The sequence below is a fragment of the Artemia sp. Qi Xiang Cuo genome, chromosome 3, assembly GCF_049724085.1.
Source record: "Artemia sp. Qi Xiang Cuo chromosome 3, ASM4972408v1, whole genome shotgun sequence".
Lineage (NCBI taxonomy): Eukaryota > Metazoa > Arthropoda > Branchiopoda > Anostraca > Artemiidae > Artemia > Artemia sp. Qi Xiang Cuo.
This window is the reverse complement of record NC_142796.1, coordinates 84,631,477-84,655,117: the sequence shown is the minus strand read 5'-3', so window position 1 is coordinate 84,655,117 and position 23,641 is coordinate 84,631,477. Positions and strand designations below refer to the sequence as shown.

General features: G+C 32.1%; 1 protein-coding gene across 1 annotated transcript in view; it reads left to right on the top strand.

Annotated features, from left to right (window-relative positions):
• The window catches only part of LOC148954666 (eukaryotic translation initiation factor 3 subunit B-like), a 68,045-nt gene that overhangs the window by 20,483 nt on the left and 23,921 nt on the right, over positions 1–23,641 (top strand). Inside the window, exons 2-3 of the mRNA XM_089086455.1 lie at positions 2,874–2,991; positions 22,611–22,717. Of these exons, the coding sequence (XP_088942581.1) occupies positions 2,874–2,991; positions 22,611–22,717 (225 nt within the window). The remainder of the gene's footprint in view (positions 1–2,873; positions 2,992–22,610; positions 22,718–23,641) is intronic.

Genomic DNA, 23,641 nt, shown 5'->3' with positions numbered 1-23,641 from the left:
AATGTCCGAAATTCCTTTTTCTCTGATCGGATTCAATTAGCTTTGCGTGTCAGCTTTTTCAGTCTTATGCAAGGTATGATGGTAAAAGTCAAAGTTAGGTTACGTTAGATTATCTTAGTTTAGGTTAGGGTAGATTAGGTTACGGTAAATTTGGTTATAAGTATCAGAAATGGGTTAAAAACCTTAACCAGCCTAACCTAATTCAACGTAACCTGCCATCATTAATCCTTGCATTAAAATGAAAAAGTTATCTGGCAACGCTGACTAAATTCAAGGAAGAAAAAAAAGGTATTTTGGATATTCACCGGTGAATGTCGAAATTCACCATTTTGCGGACATTCCTGCTAACATACTTTGTTTGGTGTTGCTATGATTGGTGTTACTTTGGTGTTACTATGATTGGTGTTACTGTGATTGAGTATACAGAAGCTAAATAGATTTGCTTCAATGAGAACACTGAAGCGACTGTCACTTCAGTGTTCTTACTGAAGCAACTCTACTTAACATAAAAAGTATATATAACAAAAAGTTCAAGTTAGGCAAGGAAGTAGTATATTATTACACCAAGTTAAATAATTCCATCATACCCAATCCAGAAACATTAACTCCAAGTAAAACCGGGGAAAACTTAATTTAGTTTTAGTACTACATTTGTTTATTATAGTTATTACTTGTTTTATTACTATAGTTATAATTTAATTTAGTTTTAGTACTGTAACATAGTGCTACATGTTCGTGCTTAATGTGGTAAATTATTTTAATTTCAGTTCGTTTTGTGCTGCATTTATTTATTCATTCATTTATTATACTTATTTTTTCAATTTCTGTTAATCTCAGGTTTTAAAACTGCTCTTTACTTTGCATTGAAAAACTATTTCTTTCCTAATATATAAATTCTTAAAACAAACAAAGTGTAAGGACATACCACAAATATGATGCTTTACTAAATCCTCGATAAAAAATAACATTAGATCTATAACGATGGCCTCTTTTATTCTCCTCTTTTGCCAGTTTCAGTTTATTTTTAGCAGTTTTTAATTCATAATATCACTTTCAGATAATTATAGGCCTAGTTATGACAAATGGCATATGCCTGTATTCCGTTTTTTTTTTTAAAGTTTCACAACACATATTGCACAATTAGTAGAATCATGTCATACATAGGCCGTCTAATAGCTCTAACTAAGTAAAGAGAGATATGGCTTCTAGGAATCTTTTTTTATATAGTTTTTCTCATGTTATTCTTTTCTCATATTTTTTTTATTTTTGTTTTTTCTCATATTTCTTCTAATATTAGGTTTTTCTTATGTTACTTAGCATGGGACGGTTTGTCGTAAACTTCAATAGGGGAACATTCGATTGGACATGAAAATTTTACTACCCTTTTTGTAAGAGTCAAAAGTGGCTTGGTAACGTAGAGGGTGACAGCAAGCTGAGCATTATTGCTTCTCGGACTTAAGACCTCTAAGACAACTAATCAGTAAAAATGACAATTGCACGAACAGATTAACCATGGTCAAAACTTTATATAGTATGATTATAGCCCCGACTCTGAATAACAAGAAAAACTGTATATTTGCAAAAAAAAGTGCTAAACTGTCTTCTCCTTCTTCTTCTTTTTTATTTTCGAGCTAGAAAGTAAATTAAATAAAAAAAAAACAAGTTTTTTTTTAACTGAAAGTAAAGAGCGACATTAAAACTTAAAAACGAAAAGAAATTATTCCGTATATAAAAGGGGATGTCCCCTCCTCAACGCCTCGCTCTTTACGCTAAAGTTTTTTATTGTTTTAAAAAATAGAGTTTTGAGAAAATAGTCAAACTTTAGCGTAAAGAGTGAGGCGTTGAGGAGAGGACAGCCCCTTTCATATATGGAATAATTTCTCTTTGTTTTAAGTTTTAATGTCGCTCATTACTTTCAGTTAAGAAAACGTGTTATTTTTTTTAATTTAATTTCTGAATATTTTTGAAGTAATACAAAAGCCACTCCAATTTCGAATCGAATGAGCCCTTTCCGAAGTTTCTACGACAACTCCTTCGATACGAAGTGCGAAGGTCTAAAGAAAAAAAATAATAAAAAAATAAATAATACAATGTGCCAACATCGTTCTTTACTTAAAACTCAGGGTTTACTCTGAACCCTGAACTGATTGTTTCGGAAATATATGATTCGATCACGCTAGAATACAACGTAAAGTCTGAGAAAATAGAAAAACTGTTTTCATCGCTGTATAGCCAGATTCAGTCATTAGAGCTTCCAGTGGCTACTATTGAGGAAAAGCTGGACGATTACGAACAGGAGCGTTTGCTTGATTCTTTGGTTTTTTTCGGAGTGAAGCAGGACCCCGGAAACGACCTGGGTACTACTGTTCTTGATATAGTGAACAGAATGGGTGTAAATGTCCAGAAAGAACAGTTGTTGTCTGTGAACCGTTTTAGACTTCCGAACGCTGCCCGGAATATCCAGACACTTACGACAGTTCTCTTTAACTAAAGATACGGCATATAATGTTTTCAGAGCGAAGTCAAAGCTGGCGAAATCAGGTGTATTCGTCACTGAATATCTTACAAAAATGAAAAAAGCGATTTTTGAAGGTGCGAGAGACAGATATGGTGTAAGAAACGTGTGGTCTGATCGTGGCCGTGTTTTACAAACGTGAGCAGGGTGATAGCCACCCAACACGAATCTGCTCACTTGTTGACACTCTTTAGTGTTTTAGTAAAAGTTGATTATTTGTGTTTTTGTTTGTTTTATTTGTTTTTTCTTTCTTTTTCTCTTCTTCTTTTTTTTTTTTTTTTTTTTTTTTTTTTTTTATAGAAAAGAAAAACTAGTATATTTCCTTACTTATGTTGAATGATATTTCTTCATTGAATAGATTTATGCATAATCCACTCCGTATTGAAGATCATTTAGAGGCTCAAATTGGAAATGATGATTTGCCTATTATTAATTCAAAGCCTCTTCGTGAGAGTTCTGATATATTGACGTCGCAAGTTAGTTGAGACATGATGCAGCGTCTTAGCAAGTGGAATTAGCACCTTACGACGGGGTTCTTAGATGTTCGTCAGGTGATTAGGATGTTTTTTCACAGTTTGATATAATGGCTATTTTTGAAACTTTTTTGAGTTCTGACCAATCTCCCTCGGCTTTTGTCTTTTCCAGGATATGATTTTGAGTTAAGGAACCGATCAACTATGAACCGAGGAGGCCTGGGATTTTTGATTAAGAAAAATATGAAGTATATGGTGAGGGAGGATTTGGGTGTATGGATAGAAGGTAAGATTGAAAGTTTTTGTTTGGAATTTGAAATTGAAAAAAGGAAAGTTTTAATTAGTGTGGTGTATAAGCCACCCAGTGCTCGCCTGGATGAGTTTGTAGCAGGTTTTGATGAGTTGATGAGGTTGGTTTTGTCTACAAGCATGGATTTTTTTTGTATGGGTGATTTTAACCATAATCTTTTAGACCTTTCAGGTGATAATTTGGATTTTTTTAATTATATGATTTCAAGTGAACTTTACCCTTTAACTTGTCTACCTACCCGAATCTCTACTCACTCTGCGACCTTAATTCATAATGTCTTCGTGGGACCTAGTTCTTTTAGTCAAAGCTATTCAGATGTGATAGTATATCCAGGCTCAGATCATCTCCCAGTAATTGCTCATGTGACGTGTCTTAGAAAACGAATTATCCCGGCTAAAAAAAATACTGATACGTGAGCTGAAAAAAAAATTGTAATAGCTTTGCCGAAGTGTGGAGCTGTATCAAGTGGGAATCGGTCCTGGGGATTTCTGGTGATTCTTCTCTAGCGTACAATCAGTTCATGTATATTTTCCAACCGATTTATGAGAAAACGTGCCCCTTACGCTTGACCAAACAAAAGAGGGACGATCCCCGTACGCCGTGGATTACGGAGGCAATAATAGACATGATAAAAAAAGGAACTTGTTACATGAGCAATATCTTAATAGTCAGGATGACGCAGATTTTGCAGAGTTCAAGTGAGTGAGAAATAAGGTGAACAGTATGAGAAGGCAAGCAAAGAAGAAGTATTTTGAAAAAATGTTTTCTGATAGTAAGGGAGATACCAAAGCCACATGGCAAGTTATTAATGGGTTTATGGGAAGTCAGAAAAGTAGTCAGTCGCCTTGCATTGATATAAACGGAAGTTATGTGAGGGATAAAAATATGGTCGCAAATCATTTTGGCCAGTTTTATTCTCAGGTTGGCTCGTCTGTTCAAGAGAGTGTAAGGTGTGACAGGGAAAATTTTCTTAGCAAGGAATTCGTGGACTCTCGTGGAGATACTGTTGAGTTCCAGTTTGACAAGTGTACAAGTGATGAAGTGATTAAAATAGTGAAAAATATAAAATCGATATCTGCTGGGATAGATGGCGTGAATCTGAGAACTTTTAAAGCTGTGTTAATGTATATACTACCATGTATTCTCCATATTATTAATTTATCTATGGAAACGGGGACCTTTCCAGAAGCGTTGAAGCAAGCCAAAGTTATCCTGCTTTACAAAGGGGGTGCCAGGTCAGATGCCGGTAACTCGAGACCAATATCGATGCTGCCTTTATTGTCAAAACTTTTGGAAAAAGTGATTCATCGCCGTCTATATGACCATCTCACGAAACATAACCTACTCAGTGATACCCAATTCGGGTTTCGAAAAGGTCATTCCACTAGTCATGCTGCCATTCATCTTGTTGATTTTGTAAATAATTGTTTAGTAAAAGATGAAATCCCCCTAACAGTATTTTTTGATTTTAGGAAAGCATTTGACACGGTAGATTTTAAAATTTTATTGCAGATTAGAATGCTTAGGTGTTAAAGGAGTGAGTTTGATGTGGTTTAAAAGTTATTTGTGTGGGAGGTCTATTAAAGTGATGATTGATGATGCTTTTTCTTCCCCTTATCAAGTGTCGTGTGGTGTGCCACAGGGATCGGTCCTTGGTCCACTTCTGTATCTGGTTTATGTGGATATCATGAGGTTTTATCTTCCAGTTTGTTGCTTAACGTCATTCACTGATGACACTGCAGTTACGTTTTCTAGTCGTTGTTTGGATAGTCTTGTGTTGAAAGTGAATTGTGTTCTGAGAAATTTCCATGTTTTTACTAGTTTGAGTTTGCTATCAGTTAATGTTACTAAGACTAATTTTATTGTACATTCTAGAGTAGGTAAGCTCAGTGAAAATGACGGTAGAATTCTATTTAATATTAAGCCAGTAGTTCAACTTCAAGAAATCCGGCTCTTAGGCTTTTACATTGATTGTATTTTGTCATGGAAACGTCACAGTGATGTTGTTTACGCAAAGGCCGCACGGGGCCTTGGAGCGAATCGTCGTTTTAAAAATTTTTTACCTCAGAGTGTTTTATTACTTTTATACCATGCTTTGATCCACCCATATGCTTCGTGTGGCTGTATGTTATGGGTAAGTAATTTTTATGTGAATTTTAAACGTGTTCAGACTCTTCAAAATAGAGCGATGCGTCTTATTGGTGGGTATGTTGAAAGTGTAAATAACACTTCAGCTTGCTTCAACAAGTTGCAAGTGTTGAATGTAGGACAGCTACGAGATTACCAAATAGGAATTTTTGCTTATCAATGCTGGAATGATGTTAGTCTAGAGGTTTTTCGTGATTATTTTAATGACAATAGATTTTTGCACCATTATGAAACTCGTCATGCTAGTGATTTCATTGTTCCGAATAGAAGTGGAACCAGGGCCGGCTTCCATACTAGATTTTCAGGACCTAATGTGTGGAACTCTATTCCGGAGAGCATTCGGGCGGCTGAGCACCTGGGGTTATTTAAAAATAAATTGAAAAAATATTTGTTAGGTCAAGGCTCATAGTTTTTTTTTTCTTTATTATTATTATTATTATTATTTATCTTTATTATTATTATTATTAAATGAATTGATGAGAGATTAATTTTTTTTTTGTTTTTTAGTGTTTTTTTTTATTATTATTAAGTTTTTTTATTTTTTTTTATAGTTAATCATTAATTAGTAAATGAGTTGTATGTACCCGCCCAGTCGCAAGTGCTTTTTGGTATCTTTCTTGGGGCGGGTATTGGCATATTTGTTAAATGTATTTTGATGTTAAATAAAATGAAGTGAACTGAACTGAACTTAGGCAGCGCTATTGCGCTGCCTATGATTAGATAGCTCTGTTGAAAGTACTTAAAAAGACTTTAGCGTAAAGAGCGAGGTATTGATTAGGGGGCGAACATTCTTTTGATGAAGTAATGCAGTAATGGGAGTGTCCTCCTCAAAAACATAATTTCTATCTGGAAATCATCTACGCTGAACAAAATGGCTATCTCAAAATTTTGATTGTTTGTGTTTCGGGAAATGGTGGGCGTGGACGGGGTGTTAGTTGCCTTCCAATCACTTTCGACTATTAGAAAGGGCACAAGCCTCTCCAATTTCCAATTGAATGAGCCCTTTTCAAAGTTTATACGACAACTCATTGGATACGAAGTACCCTTGTCTAAAGGAAAAAAAAATACATTGTGCCAACATCGTTATTATATGCGTCCAGGGTATAACTTAAACCCCTTGCCCTGAGGGTTGTGGGGGAGTGTCCTCCTCAAAAACATATTTTCTATCTGGAAATCAACTACGCTGAACAAAATGGCTATCTAAAAATTTTGATTGGATGGGTTTGGAGAAATGGTGGGCGTGGAAGGGGTGTTATTTGCCTTCCAATCACTTCCGACTATTAGAAAGGGCACTAGCCATTCCAATTTCCAATCGAGTGAGTCCTTTTCGAAGTTTCTGCGACAACTCCTTCGATACGAAGTGCCCTGGTATGAAATAATACATTGTACCAACATCGTTCTTTACTTAGGCAGCGTGATTGCCCTGCCTGCCTATGATAAGCGAATGATGGGAGCAACAAAACGCATAAAGCAAACACTGTTAAATATGACGTGATGGTCTAGCAGCTAGGACGCTTCTCTGTGACTGCGGTAACCCACATTTGGTTCCTGGCTAAGAAAAATTAATTAAAATACAAGTTTTTTAAACTTAAAGTAAGGAGCAACATTAAAACTTTAAACGAACAGAAATTATTCCGTATGTGAAAGGGGCTTTCCCCTCCTCAATGCCTCACTCTTTACGATGAAGTTTTTTTTTTTAATAGCGTTGTGAGAAAGAGTCTAACTTTAGCGTAAAGAGCGAGGCGTTGAGGAGGGGACAGCCCCTTTCATGTACGGAATAATTTCTGTTCGTTTTAAGTTTTAATGTTGCTCTTTACTTTCAGTTAAAAAAAACTTGTTTTTTTAATTTAATTTTGGAATGTTTTTGAATTAATGCAGGTTTTGATTTTGGCTCACCGTACATGAATAATTAAAACACAATTTGCATATTCATTGTACTTTTATTTTGCTAAATGGCTTTCTCGAAAGTTGTTTAATTTTATTTACGAACGTTTTTATTAGTGATAAATATACGTAACTTACGAATTTACTTACGTAACGAACCTCTACAGTAGGGTTCTCTCATACGCTGAATCTTATGGTGTTACTTTCATTAAGGTTCTATAATTATTTTGGGGTGTTTTCCCCTTTTTTCAAAAATCAGGCAAATTTTCTAAGGCGCGTAATTTCTGATGAATAAGACAATGAAACTTATATATTTGAAATCAGCATTAAAATTTGCCACCATTTCCCCAAACACATTCAATCAAAGTTTTGATATAGCCATTTTGTTCAACGTAGTTGAAAGTTCTGGAAATTATGTATTTGAGGATGACAAACCCCGAGAGCCCCCAGGGCAAAGGTTGTAAATTATGCCCTGGGGGTATATAAGGTTTCTACAGATAGTTTGTCGTAGAAACTTCAAAAGGGGCTCATTCAATTGGAAATTGAGAGGGATGGTGCCCTTTTTAATAGTCGAAAGTCATTGGAGGGTAACTAAACCCCCTCTCACGCTCACCATTCCCCCAAACACATCCAATCAAAATTTTCAGATAGCCAGTTAGTGCAACGTAGTTGAAAGGTCTGGAAATTATGTCTTCGAGGATGACAACCCTCCCCCCATACCTCTCAGGATAAGGGTCGTAAGTTATGCCTTTGGGGCATTTATCGGTTTTATAGAAATTTTTGTCGTAGAAGCTTCAAAAAGGGCTCATTTGATTGGAAATTAAAACGACTAGTGCCTTTTTATTAGTCGAAAGTAATCAGACGGTAAATGTCTCCCTCCACGCCTATCATTTCCTCAAACACTTCCAATCAAAATTCCGATATAGCCATTTTGTTAAGCCTATCAGAAAAGTCTGGAAATTATTTCTTTGAGGATAACAAATCCCCCCAGCCCTCAGGGCAAGGGTCGTAAGTTTTGTCCTGATGTCTTTATAGAAATTTTGGTTTCGCTCTAGTGCACTTTGTAAGAGTCAAAGTCATCAGAGGGCAGCTACCCTCTCCCCCCTACACAAACGTCATATTGTCCCGAAATGCGTCTAATAGAGATTTTGAGATAGCCATTCTATTCAAAATAGTCTAGTTATCATCTAAGAGCCATAACATAATTTGTACTTTACTGAAAAAAATTCTTTTAAATGTTTTCACTTTTATAACTTTTAAAAATCAAAAACTAATAAAGATTTTAAGGAATAAATATTAGCATATGTATATTAAACTGACAATGCACATTTTTTCAGTAAATTTGTTTGGATTTTTTTCAGTAAAGTACAAATTATATTCTGGCTTTTAGAAAACATAGGGTTAGAACCTTATCTTATTAATTTCTACTCGTTTTGAGCTTGACTTATATTATTTTCTGTTTGTTTTGGGTTTCACTTATTTATTGATACTGATTGATGGTAGTAGTATGCTTGGTAGATTATTTGATTCTATTTTTGTTAATTTTTGGTTTAATGGAGTTTTTTTGGTTTAATGAAAAACTTATTTTGTGCAAAAAGTTTTTTGATTAATCTAATTAAACGGCCTTTGTGATTCAGGGGTTTGTGATTTGAACAAAATTCAAACTTTAGCGTAAAGAGCAAGGTATTGACTAGGGGGCGAACTCTCTTGTATACGTAATAGAAACATACGAATATAGAAATTCGTTACTTAAGTTAATTCGTAAGTTACGTCAGAACAAAATTTCGAGAAAGCCATTTAGCCAAAAAAAGAAAATTAATATGCAAATTTCTTTTTAATTATTTATGTACGGTGAGCCAAAATCAAATCTGCATTACTTCAAAAACATTCAGAAATTAAATAAAAAAAAAACAAGTTTTTTTAACTGAAAATAAGGAGTGACATTAAAACTTTAAGCGAATAGAAAATATTCAGTATACGAAAGGGGCTGACCCCTCCTCAACACCTTACTCTTTATGCTAAAGTTTGACTCTTTTCTCACAACTCTATTTCTTAAACAATAAAAAACTTTAGCGTAAAGAGCGAGGCGTTGAGGAGGGGACAGCCAAGCTGAGATTTTGTTTATAATGAACATGCTTTGAGGTTAAATTAACATATCGTTTAACGACACAATGGAACAAACATCGAATATACTGTGAACTTAGAATTTTAGCTGCACAGATTTATAATGTGAGTCCTGTTTAGTAAATTTTCTTAGGTTTTTCCAAATAAAATCTTTTTTTTGTAGTCCCCCACAGTAGTAACCGTTCTATATATTTGACGATTACATTGACGGTTACAAGCCTAACCGTACAATGCATTGAAAGTATACATTCAAACTTACGCCTGAAGGCATAGATATGTGTTTAGGTTTTCAAGTAATTGGACGGTTACCAGGGTCATTTGCCTATTACAATGAACTCTACATGGGTTGAAAGACATGTTTTCTATTATGACACCCATTTTTGGAGGACAGCCAGAGAGAGAGAGCGACGGTCACACTAACTACTTGATTAGTAGTTGAATTCGGATATAAGGAGTAATTTGTCTATAACTTAATTTACGTTGGTTAAACTTCCGATGGTTAAGAAAGCGTAACAGGTAATTAAAGTATGAGAAATGGGATGCTATAATTAGAATGATTTTAAGTTGAAACATTGTGACGTAAAAATAACTCAGTTCTTTGCTTGCGTGTATAGGAATTCCCATGTTATTTGCTTGCTTGTATTTTGTTTTAAAATAAGTAGTTTTTATATCCTTTAAAAGATTTTTAAGGGTTTGTGAGACTCAGTTGCCTAATTCCGTGTGATGTTAAACTTCCGATGGTTAAGAAAGCGTAACAGGTAATTAAAGTATGAGAAATGTGATGCTATAATTAGAATGATTTTAAGTTGAAACATTGTGACTTAAAAATAACTCAATAATTTGCTTGCGTGTATAGGAATTCCCATGTTATTTGCTTGCTTGTATTTTGTGTTAAAATAAGTAGTTTTTATATCTTTTAAAAGAGCTTTAAGGGGTTTGAGAGACTCAGTTGCCTAATTCCGTGTGATTTTTCTTTACTTGATGGTCATTAAAAACGAAATTTTTGTGTTAATTAATTAGTTTTTGTATCTTTTAAAATAGATTTAATGGTTTTTAGAGAATCAGTTGCCTAATTCCGTGTGATTTTTATTTACTTGATGGTCATTAAAAAAGAAATTTTTGTGTTAAATAAGTATTTTTTGTATATTTTAAAAGAGCTTTAATGGGTTTGAGAGACTCAGTTTACTAATTCCGTGTGTTTTTCCTTTACTTGATTGTCATTAAAAACTTATTTTTTGTTTTAAATAAGTAGTTTTTTTATCTTTTAAAATATCTTTAAAGGGTTTGAGAGACTCAGTTGCCTAATTTCGTGTGATTTTTCTTTACTTGATGGTCATTAAAAACTAAATTTTTGTGTTAAATAAGTAGTTTTTGTATCTTTTAAAAGACCTTTACAGGGTTTGAGAGACTCAGTTGCCTAATTCCGTGTGATTTTTCTTTACTTGATGGTCATTAAAAACTAAATTTTTGTGTTAAATAAGTAGTTTTTGTATCTTTTAAAAGAGCTTTACGGGGATTGAGAGACTCAGTTGCCGGATTCCATGTGATTTTTCTTTACTTGGTGGTCATTAGTTATAAAATTTAATAGAGATTTAAATGGTTTTAGAGACTCAGTTGCCTAATTACGTGTGTTTTTTCTTTACTTGATGTTCATTAAAAACGAAATTTTTGTGTTAAATAAGTATTTTTTGTATCTTTTAAAAGAGATTTAAGGGGTTTGAGGGACTCAGTTGCCTGATTCCGTGTGATTTTTATATACTTGATGGTCATTAAAAAAGAAATTTTTTTTTTAAATAAGTATTTTTTATAACCTTTAAAAGAGCTTTAAGGGGTTTGAGATACTCAGTTGCCTGATTCCGTGTGATTTTTCTTTAATTGGTGGTCATTAAAAACGAAATTTTTGTGTTAAATAAGTAGTTTTTGTATCTTTTAAAAGAGCTTTAGGGGGATTGAGAGACTCAGTTACCGGATTCCATGTGGTTTTTCTGGCATTGATTGTAATTAAAAACTTTTTTTTTTTGTTCAATTAGAAGATTTTGTATCTTTTAAAAGAGCTTTACGGGGTTTGAGAGACTCAGTTGCCTAATTCCGGATGATTTTTCTATAACATTTAGTCATTAAAATATAAAATTGTGTGTTATTTAAGTAGTTTTTTTATCTTTTAAAATAGCTTTACCGGGATTGAGAGACTCAGTTGCCTAATTCCGTGTGGTTTTCCTTTACTTGGTGGTCATTAAAAACTAAATTTTTTGTGTTATATAAGTATTTTTTGTATCTTTTAAAAGAGCTTTACGGGGATTGAGAGACTCAGTTGCCGGATTCCGTGTGGTTTTTCTTTACTTGATGGTCATTAAAAATGAAATTTTTGCGTTAAATAAGTAGTTTTTGTATCTTTTAAAATAGCTTTAAGGGGTTTGAGAGACTCAGTTGCCTGATTCCGTGTGGTTTTTCTTTACTTGATGGTCATTAAAAACGAAATTTTTGTGTTAAATAAGTAGTTTTTGTATCTTTTAAAAGAGGTTTAAGGGGTTTGAGAGACTCATTTGCCTGATTCCGTGTGGGTTTTCTTTACTTGGTGGTCATTAAAAACGAAATTTCTTGTGTTAAATAAGTAGTTTTTGTATCTTTTAAAAGAGCTTTACGGGGATTGAGAGACTCAGTTTTACCTTATCACAGTTACATTTTCTTGATTTTGCAAAGTTCATTTTGAATTTCTTTCATTGAAATGCAAGTGTTGGATTATTTCAGTAGTGTTTGGTTGTGGTTTACCTTGTCACAGTTACATTCTCTTGATTTTTCAAAGTTCATTTTGAATTTCTTTTGTTGAAATGCAAGAATTGGAATATTTTAGTAGTGTTTGATTGTGGTTTAACTTATCACAGTTACATATTCTTGATTTTTAAAAGATCATTTTGAATTTCTTTCGATGAATTGAAAGAGATGGAATATTTCAGTAGTGTTTGGTTGTGGTTTCCCTTGTCACAGTTGCATTTTCTTGATTTTTTAAAGTTCATTTTGAATTTCTTTCGTTGAAATGCAAGAGTTGGAATATTTCAGTAGTGTTTGGTTGTGGTTTACCTTGTCACAGTTACTTTTTCTTGATTTTTCAAAGTTCATTTTGAATTTATTTCATTGAAATGCAAGAGATGGAATATTTAAGTAGTGTTTGGTTGTGGTTTACCTTGTCAAAGTTATATTTTCTTGATTTTTCAAAGTTCATTTTGAATTTCTTTAGTTGAAATGCAAGAGTTGGAATATTTCAGTAGTGTTTGGTTGTGGTTTACCTTGTCACAGTTATATTTTCTTGATTTTTTCAAAGTTCATTTTGAATTTCTTTCTTTGAAATGCAATAGTTGGAATATTTCAGTAGTGTTTGGTTGTGTTTTACCTTGTGACAGTAACATATTCGTTATTTTTAAAAGTTAATTTTGAATTTATTTATTTGAAATGCAAGAGTTGGAATATTTCAGTAGTGTTTGGTTGTGTTTTACCTTGTCACAGTTACATTCTCTTGATTTTTCAAAGTTCATTTTGAATTTCTTTCGTTGAAATGCAAGAGTTGGTATATTTCAGTAATGTTTGGTTGTGATTTACCTTGTCACATTTACATATTCTTGATTTTTCAAAGTTCATTTTGAATTTCTTTCGTTGAAATGCAAGAGATGGAATATTTCAGTAGTGTTTGGTTATGGTTTACATTGTCACAGTTACATTTTCTTGATTATTCAAATTTAATTTTGATTTTCTTTCGTTTAAATGAAATATAAGTTAAATTAAAGTAGTGTTTGGTTGTGGTTTACCTTGTCACAGTTACATTTTCTTGATGTTACATTTTCTTGATTTTTCAAAGTTCATTTTGAATTTCTTTCGGTGAAATGGAAGAGTTGGAATATTTATGTAGTGTTTGGTTGTGGTTTACGTTGTCTGTGTTACATTTTCTTGATTTTTTCAAAGTTCATTTTGAATTTATTTCGCTGAAATGCAAGAGTTTGAATAGTTCAGTAGTGTTTGGTTGTGGTTTACCTTGTCACAGTTACATTTTCTTGATATTTCAAAGTTCAATTTTAATTTCTTTCGATTAAATGAACGAGTTGGAATATATCAGTAGAGTTTGTTTTTGTTTTACCTTGTAACAGTTACATTTTCTTGATTTTTAAAAGTTCATTTTGAATTTCTTTCGCTGAAATGCAAGAGTTGGAATATTTCAGTAGTGTTTGGTTGTGGTTTACCTTGTCACAGTTACATTTTCTTGATTTTTCAAAGTTCATTTTGAATTTCAGTAGTGTTTGGTTGTGGTTTACCATGTCAAAGTTACATTTTCTTGATTTTTCAAAGTTCATTTTGAATTTCTTTCGCTGAAATGCAAGAGTTGGAATATTTCAGTTGTGTTTGGTTGTGGTTTACCTTGTCACAGTTACATTTTCTTGATTTTTCAAAGTTCATTTTGAATTTCTTTCGCTGAAATGCAAGAGTTGGAATACTTCAGTGTCACAGTTACATTTTCTTGATTTTTCAAAGTTCATTTTGAATTTCTTTCGTTGAAATGCAAGAGTTGGAATATTTCAGTAGTGTTTGGTTGTGTTTTACCTTGTCACAGTTACATTTTCTTGATTTTTCAAAGTTCATTTTGAATTTCTTTCGTTGAAATGCAAGAGTTGGAATATTTCAGTAGTGTTTGGTTGTGGTTTACCTTGTCACAGTTACATTTTCTTGATTTTTCAAAGTTCATTTTGAATTTCTTTCGTTGAAATGCAAGAGTTGGAATATTTCAGTAGTGTTTGGTTATGGTTTACCTTGTCACAGTTACATTTTCTTGATTTTTCAAAGTTCATTTTGAATTTCTTTCGTTGAAATGCAAGAGTTGGAATATTTCAGTAGTGTTTGGTTGTGGTTTACCTTGTCACAGTTACATTTTCTTGATTTTTCAAAGTTCATTTTGAATTTCTTTCATTGAAATGCAAGAGTTGGAATATTTCAGTAGTGTTTGGTTGTGGTTTACCTTGTCACAGTGACATTTTCTTGATTTTTCAAAGTTCATTTGGAATTTCTGTCCTTGAAATACTAGAGTTGGAATATTTCAGTAGTGTTTGCTTGTTGTTTACCTTGTCACAGCTAAATTTTCTTGATTTTTCAAAGTTCATTTTGAATTTCTTTCGTTTAAGTGCAAGAGTTGGAATATTTCAGGTGTGTTTGGTTGTGGCTTACCGTGTCACACTTCCATTTTCTTGATTTTTCAAAGTTCATTTTGAATTTCTTTCGTTGAAATGCAAGAGTTGGAATATTTCAGTAGTGTTTGGTAGTGGTTTACCTTGTCACAGTTACATTTTCTTGATTTTTCAAAGTTCATTTTGAATTTCTCTCGTTGAAATGCAAGAGTTTGAATATTTCAGTAGTGTTTGGTTGTGGTTAACCTTGTCACAGTTACATTTTCTTGATTTTTCAAAGTTCATTTTGAAATTCTTTCATTTAAATGCAAGAGTTGGACTATTTCAGTAGTGTTTGGTTGTGGTTTACCTTGTCACAGTTACATTTTCTTGATTTTTCAAAGTTCATTTTGAATTTCTTTCGTTGAAATGCAAGAGTTGAAATATTTCAGTAGTGTTTGGTTATGGTTTACCTTGTCACAGTTACATTTTCTTGATTTTTCAAAGTTCATTTTGAATTTCTTTCGTTGAAATGCAAGAGTTGGAATATTTCAGTAGTGTTTGGTTGTGGTTTACCTTGTCACAGTTACATTTTCTTGATTTTTCAAAGTTCATTTTGAATTTCTTTCATTGAAATGCAAGAGTTGGAATATTTCAGTAGTGTTTGGTTGTGGTTTACCTTGTCACAGTTACATTTTCCTGATTTTTCAAAGTTCATTTGGAATTTCTGTCGTTGAATTACAAGAGTTGGAATATTTCAGTAGTGTTTGCTTGTGGTTTACCTTGTCTATGTTAATTTTTATGTAGTTTTAAAAATTCAAATTGTATTTAATTCTCTTAATTTATTTATTTGTACGATATCATTTTTGTTTTTGTATTTTTTTACTTTTCACAGTTTAATTTTAATGATTTTTCAAAGTTCATTTTTATTTTCTTTATTTGTATTTCAAGATTTGGAATATTTCAGGAGTGTTTTCTAATGTTTTACATTGTCTCACATACAAATTCTTGATTTTTCAAAGTTAATTTTGAATTTTTTTCGTTGAAATGCAAGAGTTGGAATATTTCAGTAGTGTTTTCTTGTGGTTTAACCTGTCACAGTTACATTTTCTTGATTTTTCAAAGTTCATTTTTAATCATTCAAGAAAAGTGATTAAACACGTTTTTAAACTACATGCTATTTGCATGCCTTTCCTTGGCACCTTTCCAAACGAGTGGGGATTCCCCGCTGGTTCCTACACATTGCAAAAAGTGAGCAGTACGAAAACTCCACATTTTCAACCAGACTGTTTTTTTAGACAACACACTCCCAGAGACGACACACACACACATAGAAACGAGACACGCACACACACGACACACAAACAGAGTCATAGTGAGAGAGATATCGAAAAAGTTGGGTTGACCTAGGGTCACTTAGTGTGGCGCGCCACTCTAAGTGAACCTAGGTCAACCCAACTTTTGGATATCTCTCTCACTATGACTCTGTTTGTGTGTCGTGTCTGTGCGTGTCTCATTTCTATGTGTGTGTGTCATCTCTGTGGGTGTGTTGTCTAAAAAACCAGTCTGGTTGAAAATGTGGAGTTTTCGTACTGCTCACTTTTGCAATGTAGGAACCAGCGGGAATCCCCACTCGTTTGGAAAGGTGCCAGAAAGGCATGCAAATAGCATGTAGTTTAAAAACGTGTTTAATCACGTTTCTTGAATGATTCAAAATGAACTTTGAAAAATCAAGAAAATGTAACTGTGACAGGGTAAACCACAAGCAAACACTACTGAAATATTCCAACTCTTGCATTTCAACGAAGAAATTCAAAATGAACTTTGAAAAATCAAGAAAATGTAACTGTGACAAGGTAAACCACTACCAAACACTACTGAAATATTCCAACTCTTGCATTTCAACGAAAGAAATTCAAAATGAACTTTGAAAAATCAAGAAAATGGAACTGTGACAAGGTAAACCACAACCAAACACTACTGAAATATTCCAACTCTTGCATTTCAACGAAGAAATTCAAAATGAACTTTGAAAAATCAAGAAAATTTAACTGTGACCAGGTAAACCATAACCAAACACTACTGAAATATTACAACTCTTGAATTTCAACTAAAGATATTAAAAATTAACTTTTAAAAATCAAGAAAATGTAACTGTGACAAGTTAAAACATAGACAAAAGATACTTAAAAATTCCAAAACTTGCATTTCAACGAAAGAAATTCAAAATGAACTTTGAAAAATCAAGAAAATGTAAATGTGACAAGGTAAAAAACGACCAAACACAACTGAAATATTCAAACTCTTGCATTTAAACAAAAGAAATTCAAAATGAACTTTGAAAAATCAAGAAAATGTAACTGTGACAAGGTAAACCATAACCAAACACTACTGAAATATTCCAACTCTTGCATTTCAACGAGAAATTCAAAATGAACTTTGAAAAATCAAGAAAATGTAACTGTGACAAGGTAAACCACAACCAAACACTACTGAAATATTCCAAATCTTGCATTACAGCGAAAGATTTTCAAAATGAACTTTGAAAAATCAAGAAAATGTAACTGTGACAATGTAAACCACAATCAAACACTACTGAAATATTCCAACTCTTGCATTTCAACGAATGAAATTCAAAACGAACTTTGAAAAAACAAGAAAATGTAGCTGTGACAAGGTAAACCACTACCAAACACTACTGAAATATTCCAACTCTTGCATTTCAACGAATAAATTCAAAATGAACTTTGAAAAATCAAGAAATTGTATATGTGACACGGTAAAACACAAACAAAATATAATTAAAAATTAAAAATATTTATAATAAAAGAAATAAAATCATATTTTACTTTTAAAAATATTGAGTATGTAAATTTGACAAGGTATAACATAACCAAGCACTACTTAAATAGTCCAACTCTTGCATTTCAATAAAAGAAATTCAAAATGAACTTTGAAAAATAAAGAAAAAGTAACAGTGAAAATGTAAACAACAACAAAACACTAGTGATATATTAAAGCTCTTTCATTTCAATGAAATAAATTAAAAATTAAATTTTAAAAATAAATAAAATTTAAATTTTAAAATGTAAACCACAACCAAAAAATAATTAAATATTCCAAATATTTAATTTCAACGAACTAAATTTAAAATGAACTTTGAAAAATTAAGAAAATTTAGCTGTGACAAGGTAAACCACAACAAGACACTACTGAAATATTCCAACTCTTGCATTTCATCGAAAGAAATCCAAAATGAAAATTGAATAAACAAGAGAATGTAACTGTGAAAAGGTAAACCAAAACCAAACAATTCTGAAATCTTCAAACTCTTTCATTTCAACGAAAGAATTTCAAAATGAACTTTGAAAAATCAAGAAAATGTAACTGTGACAAGGTTAACCACAACCAAACACTACTGAAATATTCAAACTCTTGCATTTCAAAGAAAGAAATTCAAAATTAACTTTGAAAAATCAAGAAAATGTAACTGTGACACTGAAGTATTCCAACTCTTGCATTTCATCGAAAGAAATTCAAAATGAACTTTGAAAAATCAAGAAAATGTAACTGCGACAAGGTAAACCACAACCAAACACTACTGAAATATTCCAACTCTTACATTTCAGCGAAAGAAATTCAAAATGAACTTTGAAAAATCAAGAAAATGTAACTGTGACATGGTAAACCACAACCAAACACTACTGAAATTCAAAATGAACTTTGAAAAATCAAGAAAATGTAACTGTGACAAGGTAAACCACAACCAAACACTACTGAAATATTCCAACTCTTGCATTTCAGCGAAAGAAATTCAAAATGAACTATGAAAAATACGGATACTTTTTAAGTTTCTTTGAAAAAAAATTAAACAAAATAATGATATTGTAAAAAAAGTGACATAATTATCTTTTAATAATAATAGTAAATTTATTTTAATATATAATGTAAAAGATAATAGTTAATCACAAAACACCCACAACTTAACTATTACAACTCTTTCATTTCATCGAAAGAAATTTAAAATGAACTTTGAAAAAATCAAGAAAATGTAACTGTGACAAGGTAAACCACAACCAAACACTACTGAAATATTCCAACTCTTCCATTTCAACGAAAGAAATTCAAAATGAAATTTGAAAAATAAAGAAAATGTAACATCAAGAAAATATAACTGTGACAAGGTAAACCACAACCAAACACTACTGAAATATTCGAACTCTTTCATTTCAACGAAAGAAATTCAAAATTAACTTTGAAAAATCAAGAAAATGTAAATGTGACAAGGTAAAACATAACCAAACACTAATGAAATATTCCAACTATTTCATTACAAAGAAATAAATTCAAAAATAACAATTAAAAATCTAGAAAATGTAAGTGATACAATGTAAATAACACCCACACATTACTGAAATATTCAAACTCTTGCATTTCAAAGAAAGAAATTAAAAATGAACTTTGAAAAATCAAGAAAATATAACTGTGACAAGGTAAAACACAACCAAACACTACTGAAATATTCCAACTCTTGCATTTCAACAAAGGAATTAAAAATGAACTTTGAAAAATAAAGAAAATGTAACTGTTACAAGGTAAACCACAACCAAACACTACTGAAATATTCCAAATCTTGCATTTCAACGAAATAAATTCAAAATGAAATTTGAAAAAATCAAGAAAATGTAACTGTGACAAGGTAAACCACAACCAAACACTACTGAAATATTCCAAGTCTTGCATTTCAACGAAAGAAATTCAAAATGAACTTTTAAAAATCAAGAAAATATAACTTTGACAAGGTAAACCAAAACCAAACACTTCTGAAATATTCCAACTCTTGCATTTCAATGAAAGAAATTCAAAATGAACTTTGAAAAATCAAGAAAATGTAACTGTGACATGGTAAACCACAACCAAACACTACTGAAATATTCCAACTCTTGCATTTCAACGAAGAAATTCAAAATGAACTTTGAAAAATCAAGAAAATGCAACTGTGACAAGGTAAACCACAACCAAACACTACTGAAATATTCCAACTCTTGCATTTCAGCGAAAGAAATTCAAAATGAACTTTGAAAAATCAAGAAAATGTAACTGTTACTAGGTAAACCAAAACAAAACACTACTGAAATAATACAACTCTAGAAATTCAACTAAAAAAATTCAAAATGAACTTTAAAAATCAAAAAAATGTAACTGTGACAAGATAAACATCTACCAAACACAACTGACATATACCAACTCATGCATATCAGCGAAAGAAAATCAAAATGAACTTTGCAAAATCATGAAAATGTAACTGTGATAAGGTAAAACTGAGTCTCTCAATCCCCGTAAAGCTCTTTTAAAAGATACAAAAACTACTTATTTAACACAAAAAATTTCGTTTTTAATGACCACCAAGTAAAGAAAAACCCACACGGAATCAGGCAAATGAGTCTCTCAAACCCCTTAAAGCTCTTTTAAAAGATACAAAAACTACTTATTTAAAACAAAAATTTCTTTTTTAATGACCACCAAGTAAATAAAAAACACACGGAATAAGGAAACTGAGTATCTCAAACCCCTTAAAGATATTTTAAAAGATACAAAAAATACTTATTTAACACAAAAATTTTTTCTTTAATGACCATCAAGTAAAGAAAAACCACATGTAATACGTAAACTGATTCTCTCAAGACCATTATATATCTTATAAAATATAAAAAAACTAATTATTAAACACACTAATTTCGTTTTTAATGACCAAAAAGTAAAGTAAAACCACACTGAATTAGGAAACTGAGTCTCTCAAACCCTGTAAAGCTCTTTTAAAAGATACAAAAACTACTTATTTAACACAAAAATTTCGTTTTTAATGACCATCAAGTAAAGAAAAACCATACGGAATTAGGCAACTGAGTCTCTCAATCCCGTAAAGCTCATTAACAGATACAAAAACTACTTATTTAACACAAAAATTTCGTTTTTAATGACCACCAAGTAAAGAAAAACCACATGGAATCCGGCAACTGAGTCTCTCAATCCCCGTAAAGCTCTTTTAAAAGATACAAAAACTACTTATTTAACACAAAAATTTCGTTTATAATGACCACCAAGTAAAGAAAAACCACACGGAATCAGGCAACTGAGTCTCTCAAACCCTTAAATCTCTTTTAAAATATACATAAAATACTTATTTAAAAAAAAAATTTTTTTTTTAATGACAATCATGTAAAGAAAAACAATACTGAATTAGGCAACTGAGTCTGTCAAACCCCTTAAAGCTCTTTTAAAAGATACAAAAACTACTTATTTAACACAAAAAATTCGTTTTTAATGACCATCAAGTAAAGAAAAATCACACGGAATTAGGCAACTGAGTCTCTCAAACCCTGTAAAGCTCTTTTAAAAGATATAACAAATGACCACAAAGTAAAGAAAAATCACACGGAATCCGGCAACTGAGTCTCTCAATCCCCGTAAAGCTCTTTTAAAAGATACAAAAACTACTTATTTAACACATAAATTTCGTTTTTAATGACCATCAAGTAAAGAAAAATCACACGGAATTAGGCAACTGAGTCTCTCAAACCCTGTAAAGCTCTTTTAAAAGATACAAAAACTACTTATTTAACACAAAAATTTCGTTTTTAATGACCATCAAGTAAAGAAAAATCACACGGAATTAGGCAACTGAGTCTCTCAAACCCGTTAAAGCTCTTTTAAAAGAGAAAAAAACTAATTATTTAACACAAAAAATAAGTTTTTAATGACAATCAAGAAAAGTAAAAACACACGGAATTAGGCAACTGAGTCTCTCAAACCCCTTAAAGCTCTTTTAAAAGATACAAAAACTACTTATTTAACACAAAAATTTCTTTTTTAATGACCATCAAGTAAAGAAAAACCACACGGAATTAGGCAACTGAGTCTCTCAAACACCTTAAAGCTCTTTTAAAATATAAAAAAACTACTTATTTAACACAAAAATTTCGTTTTTAATGACCATCAAGTAAAGAAAAATCACACGGAATTAGGCAACTGAGTCTCTCAAACCCCTTAAAGCTCTTTTAAAAGATATAAAAACTACTTATTTTAACACAAAATACAAGCAAGCAAATAACATGTGAATTCATATACACGCAAGCAAATAAATGAGTTATTTTTACGTCACAATGTTTCAACTTAAAATCATTCTAATTATAGCATCCCATTTCTCATACTTTAATTACCTGTTACTCTTTCTTAACCATCGGAAGTTTAACATCACACGGAATTAGGCAACTGTGTCTCTCAAACCCTTAAAACTCTTTTACAGGATATAAAAACTACTTATTTTAACACAAAATACAAGCAAGCAAATAACATGGGAATTCCTATACACGCAAGCAAATAACTGAGTTATTTTTACGTCACAATGTTTCAACTTAAAATCATTCTAATTATAGCATCCCATTTCTCATACTTTAATTACCTGTTACGCTTTCTTAACCATCGGAAGTTTAACCAACGTAAATTAAGTTATAGACAAATTACTCCTTATATCCGAATCCAACTACTAATCAAGTAGTTAGTGTGACCGTCGCTCTCTCTCTCTGGCTGTCCTCCAAAAATGGGTGTCATAATAGAAAACATGTCTTTCAACCCATGTAGAGTTCATTGTAATAGGCAAATGACCCTGGTAACCGTCCAATTACTTGAAAACCTAAACACATATCTATGCCTTCAGGCGTAAGTTTGAATGTATACTTTCAATGCATTGTACGGTTAGGCTTGTAACCGTCAATGTAATCGTCAAATATATAGAACGGTTACTACTCCCCACCCCTCCAATATATTTAAATTCAGGGTATCCTCCCCCCCCTCAAAAAAATATCTCAACTACGCTTTGTTTATAGTCGTTAGAAAGCGTAACTACGCTCTTTTTACTGTGTAAAAAACCCAACCGTTGACATTTGATTCTTTCAAAACCAATGATTCCCTTTTGCCAAGCTTGTGCATTTTTTATGTTTTCTATATTCTAGCTAACAGAGTCCCTTAAGCTCCATCGACTCTTTGGCTTAAGTATATCGCTCTCCTATGACGCTAAGCCGCTAATACTTCAGGGTGGCTTAATCAGCTCAGTAAACAGGTAAAAACTTTAATTATCGCACCCCCTCAAATGCACATCCGGCCTGCTAAATCTTATAAATTCGTGCTTTAAGCATAGCAATGGTTTTACAAAAAAGATACTTGTTATCCAGTCAAATTAGCAACATATCTTTCAATGGTAAATCTTATGAATTTCAAGAGGGGGCAGGTGTTGCGTACGATAAAAATTTTCATATACTAAATTTAATTGCTTCCATTTTGAGTACTCAGTGTTTATATCGGGTGAGGGGTTAAGAAAAAGATACATACCTGCCATGAGAAGGTTTATTGAAGCGCGGGTCCATTTAAATGATCTAAATTGATACATCTTTTGACCCTAGAGGAATAATGATAGTTTATAAGCTTTAAAATACAGCTCATTTCGCCTTAAATTTGTTGTATCTCTAAGCATGTACTTAATTTTTTTCTAAATGGTAAAAATAGGAACAGTTATTTCTAACACATGACTAATTTTTGACGGGTTTATTTCCTGCATGAGATGTATTTAAATTTGTTTTATAAATGGTAAAAATAGAAGCATTTTCACCATAGAGCTACTGACTGTCGCAATGTATTTCTCGCCAATTTTACTTTTTGGTCTGCTGAATAGGGGGGGGGGTTTTTTAAAATCTGGGCGGGCTTCTTTGGGCAATGACAGATGCTTTCTAAAAAAAATTATGCCCTCCAATAAATTCTGCTTTTCTTCTATATAAGGGGGTACTAATTTTTCTTCTATAAAAGGGGACGGCAATTTATACTAAATTTCCTCTTCTTTTTAGGAACAACTTTGAGTAGTGTTCCCAATCTGACAAGAAGGCGAGGGTCCAAGGTAAAACCCCTGTGAGGGCGTCTGTTCTACAGTAGGGTCGTTGGTCAAGACCTTCAGCTCAGTGTACCCCGCATATACATGGCTATGACGTTACTG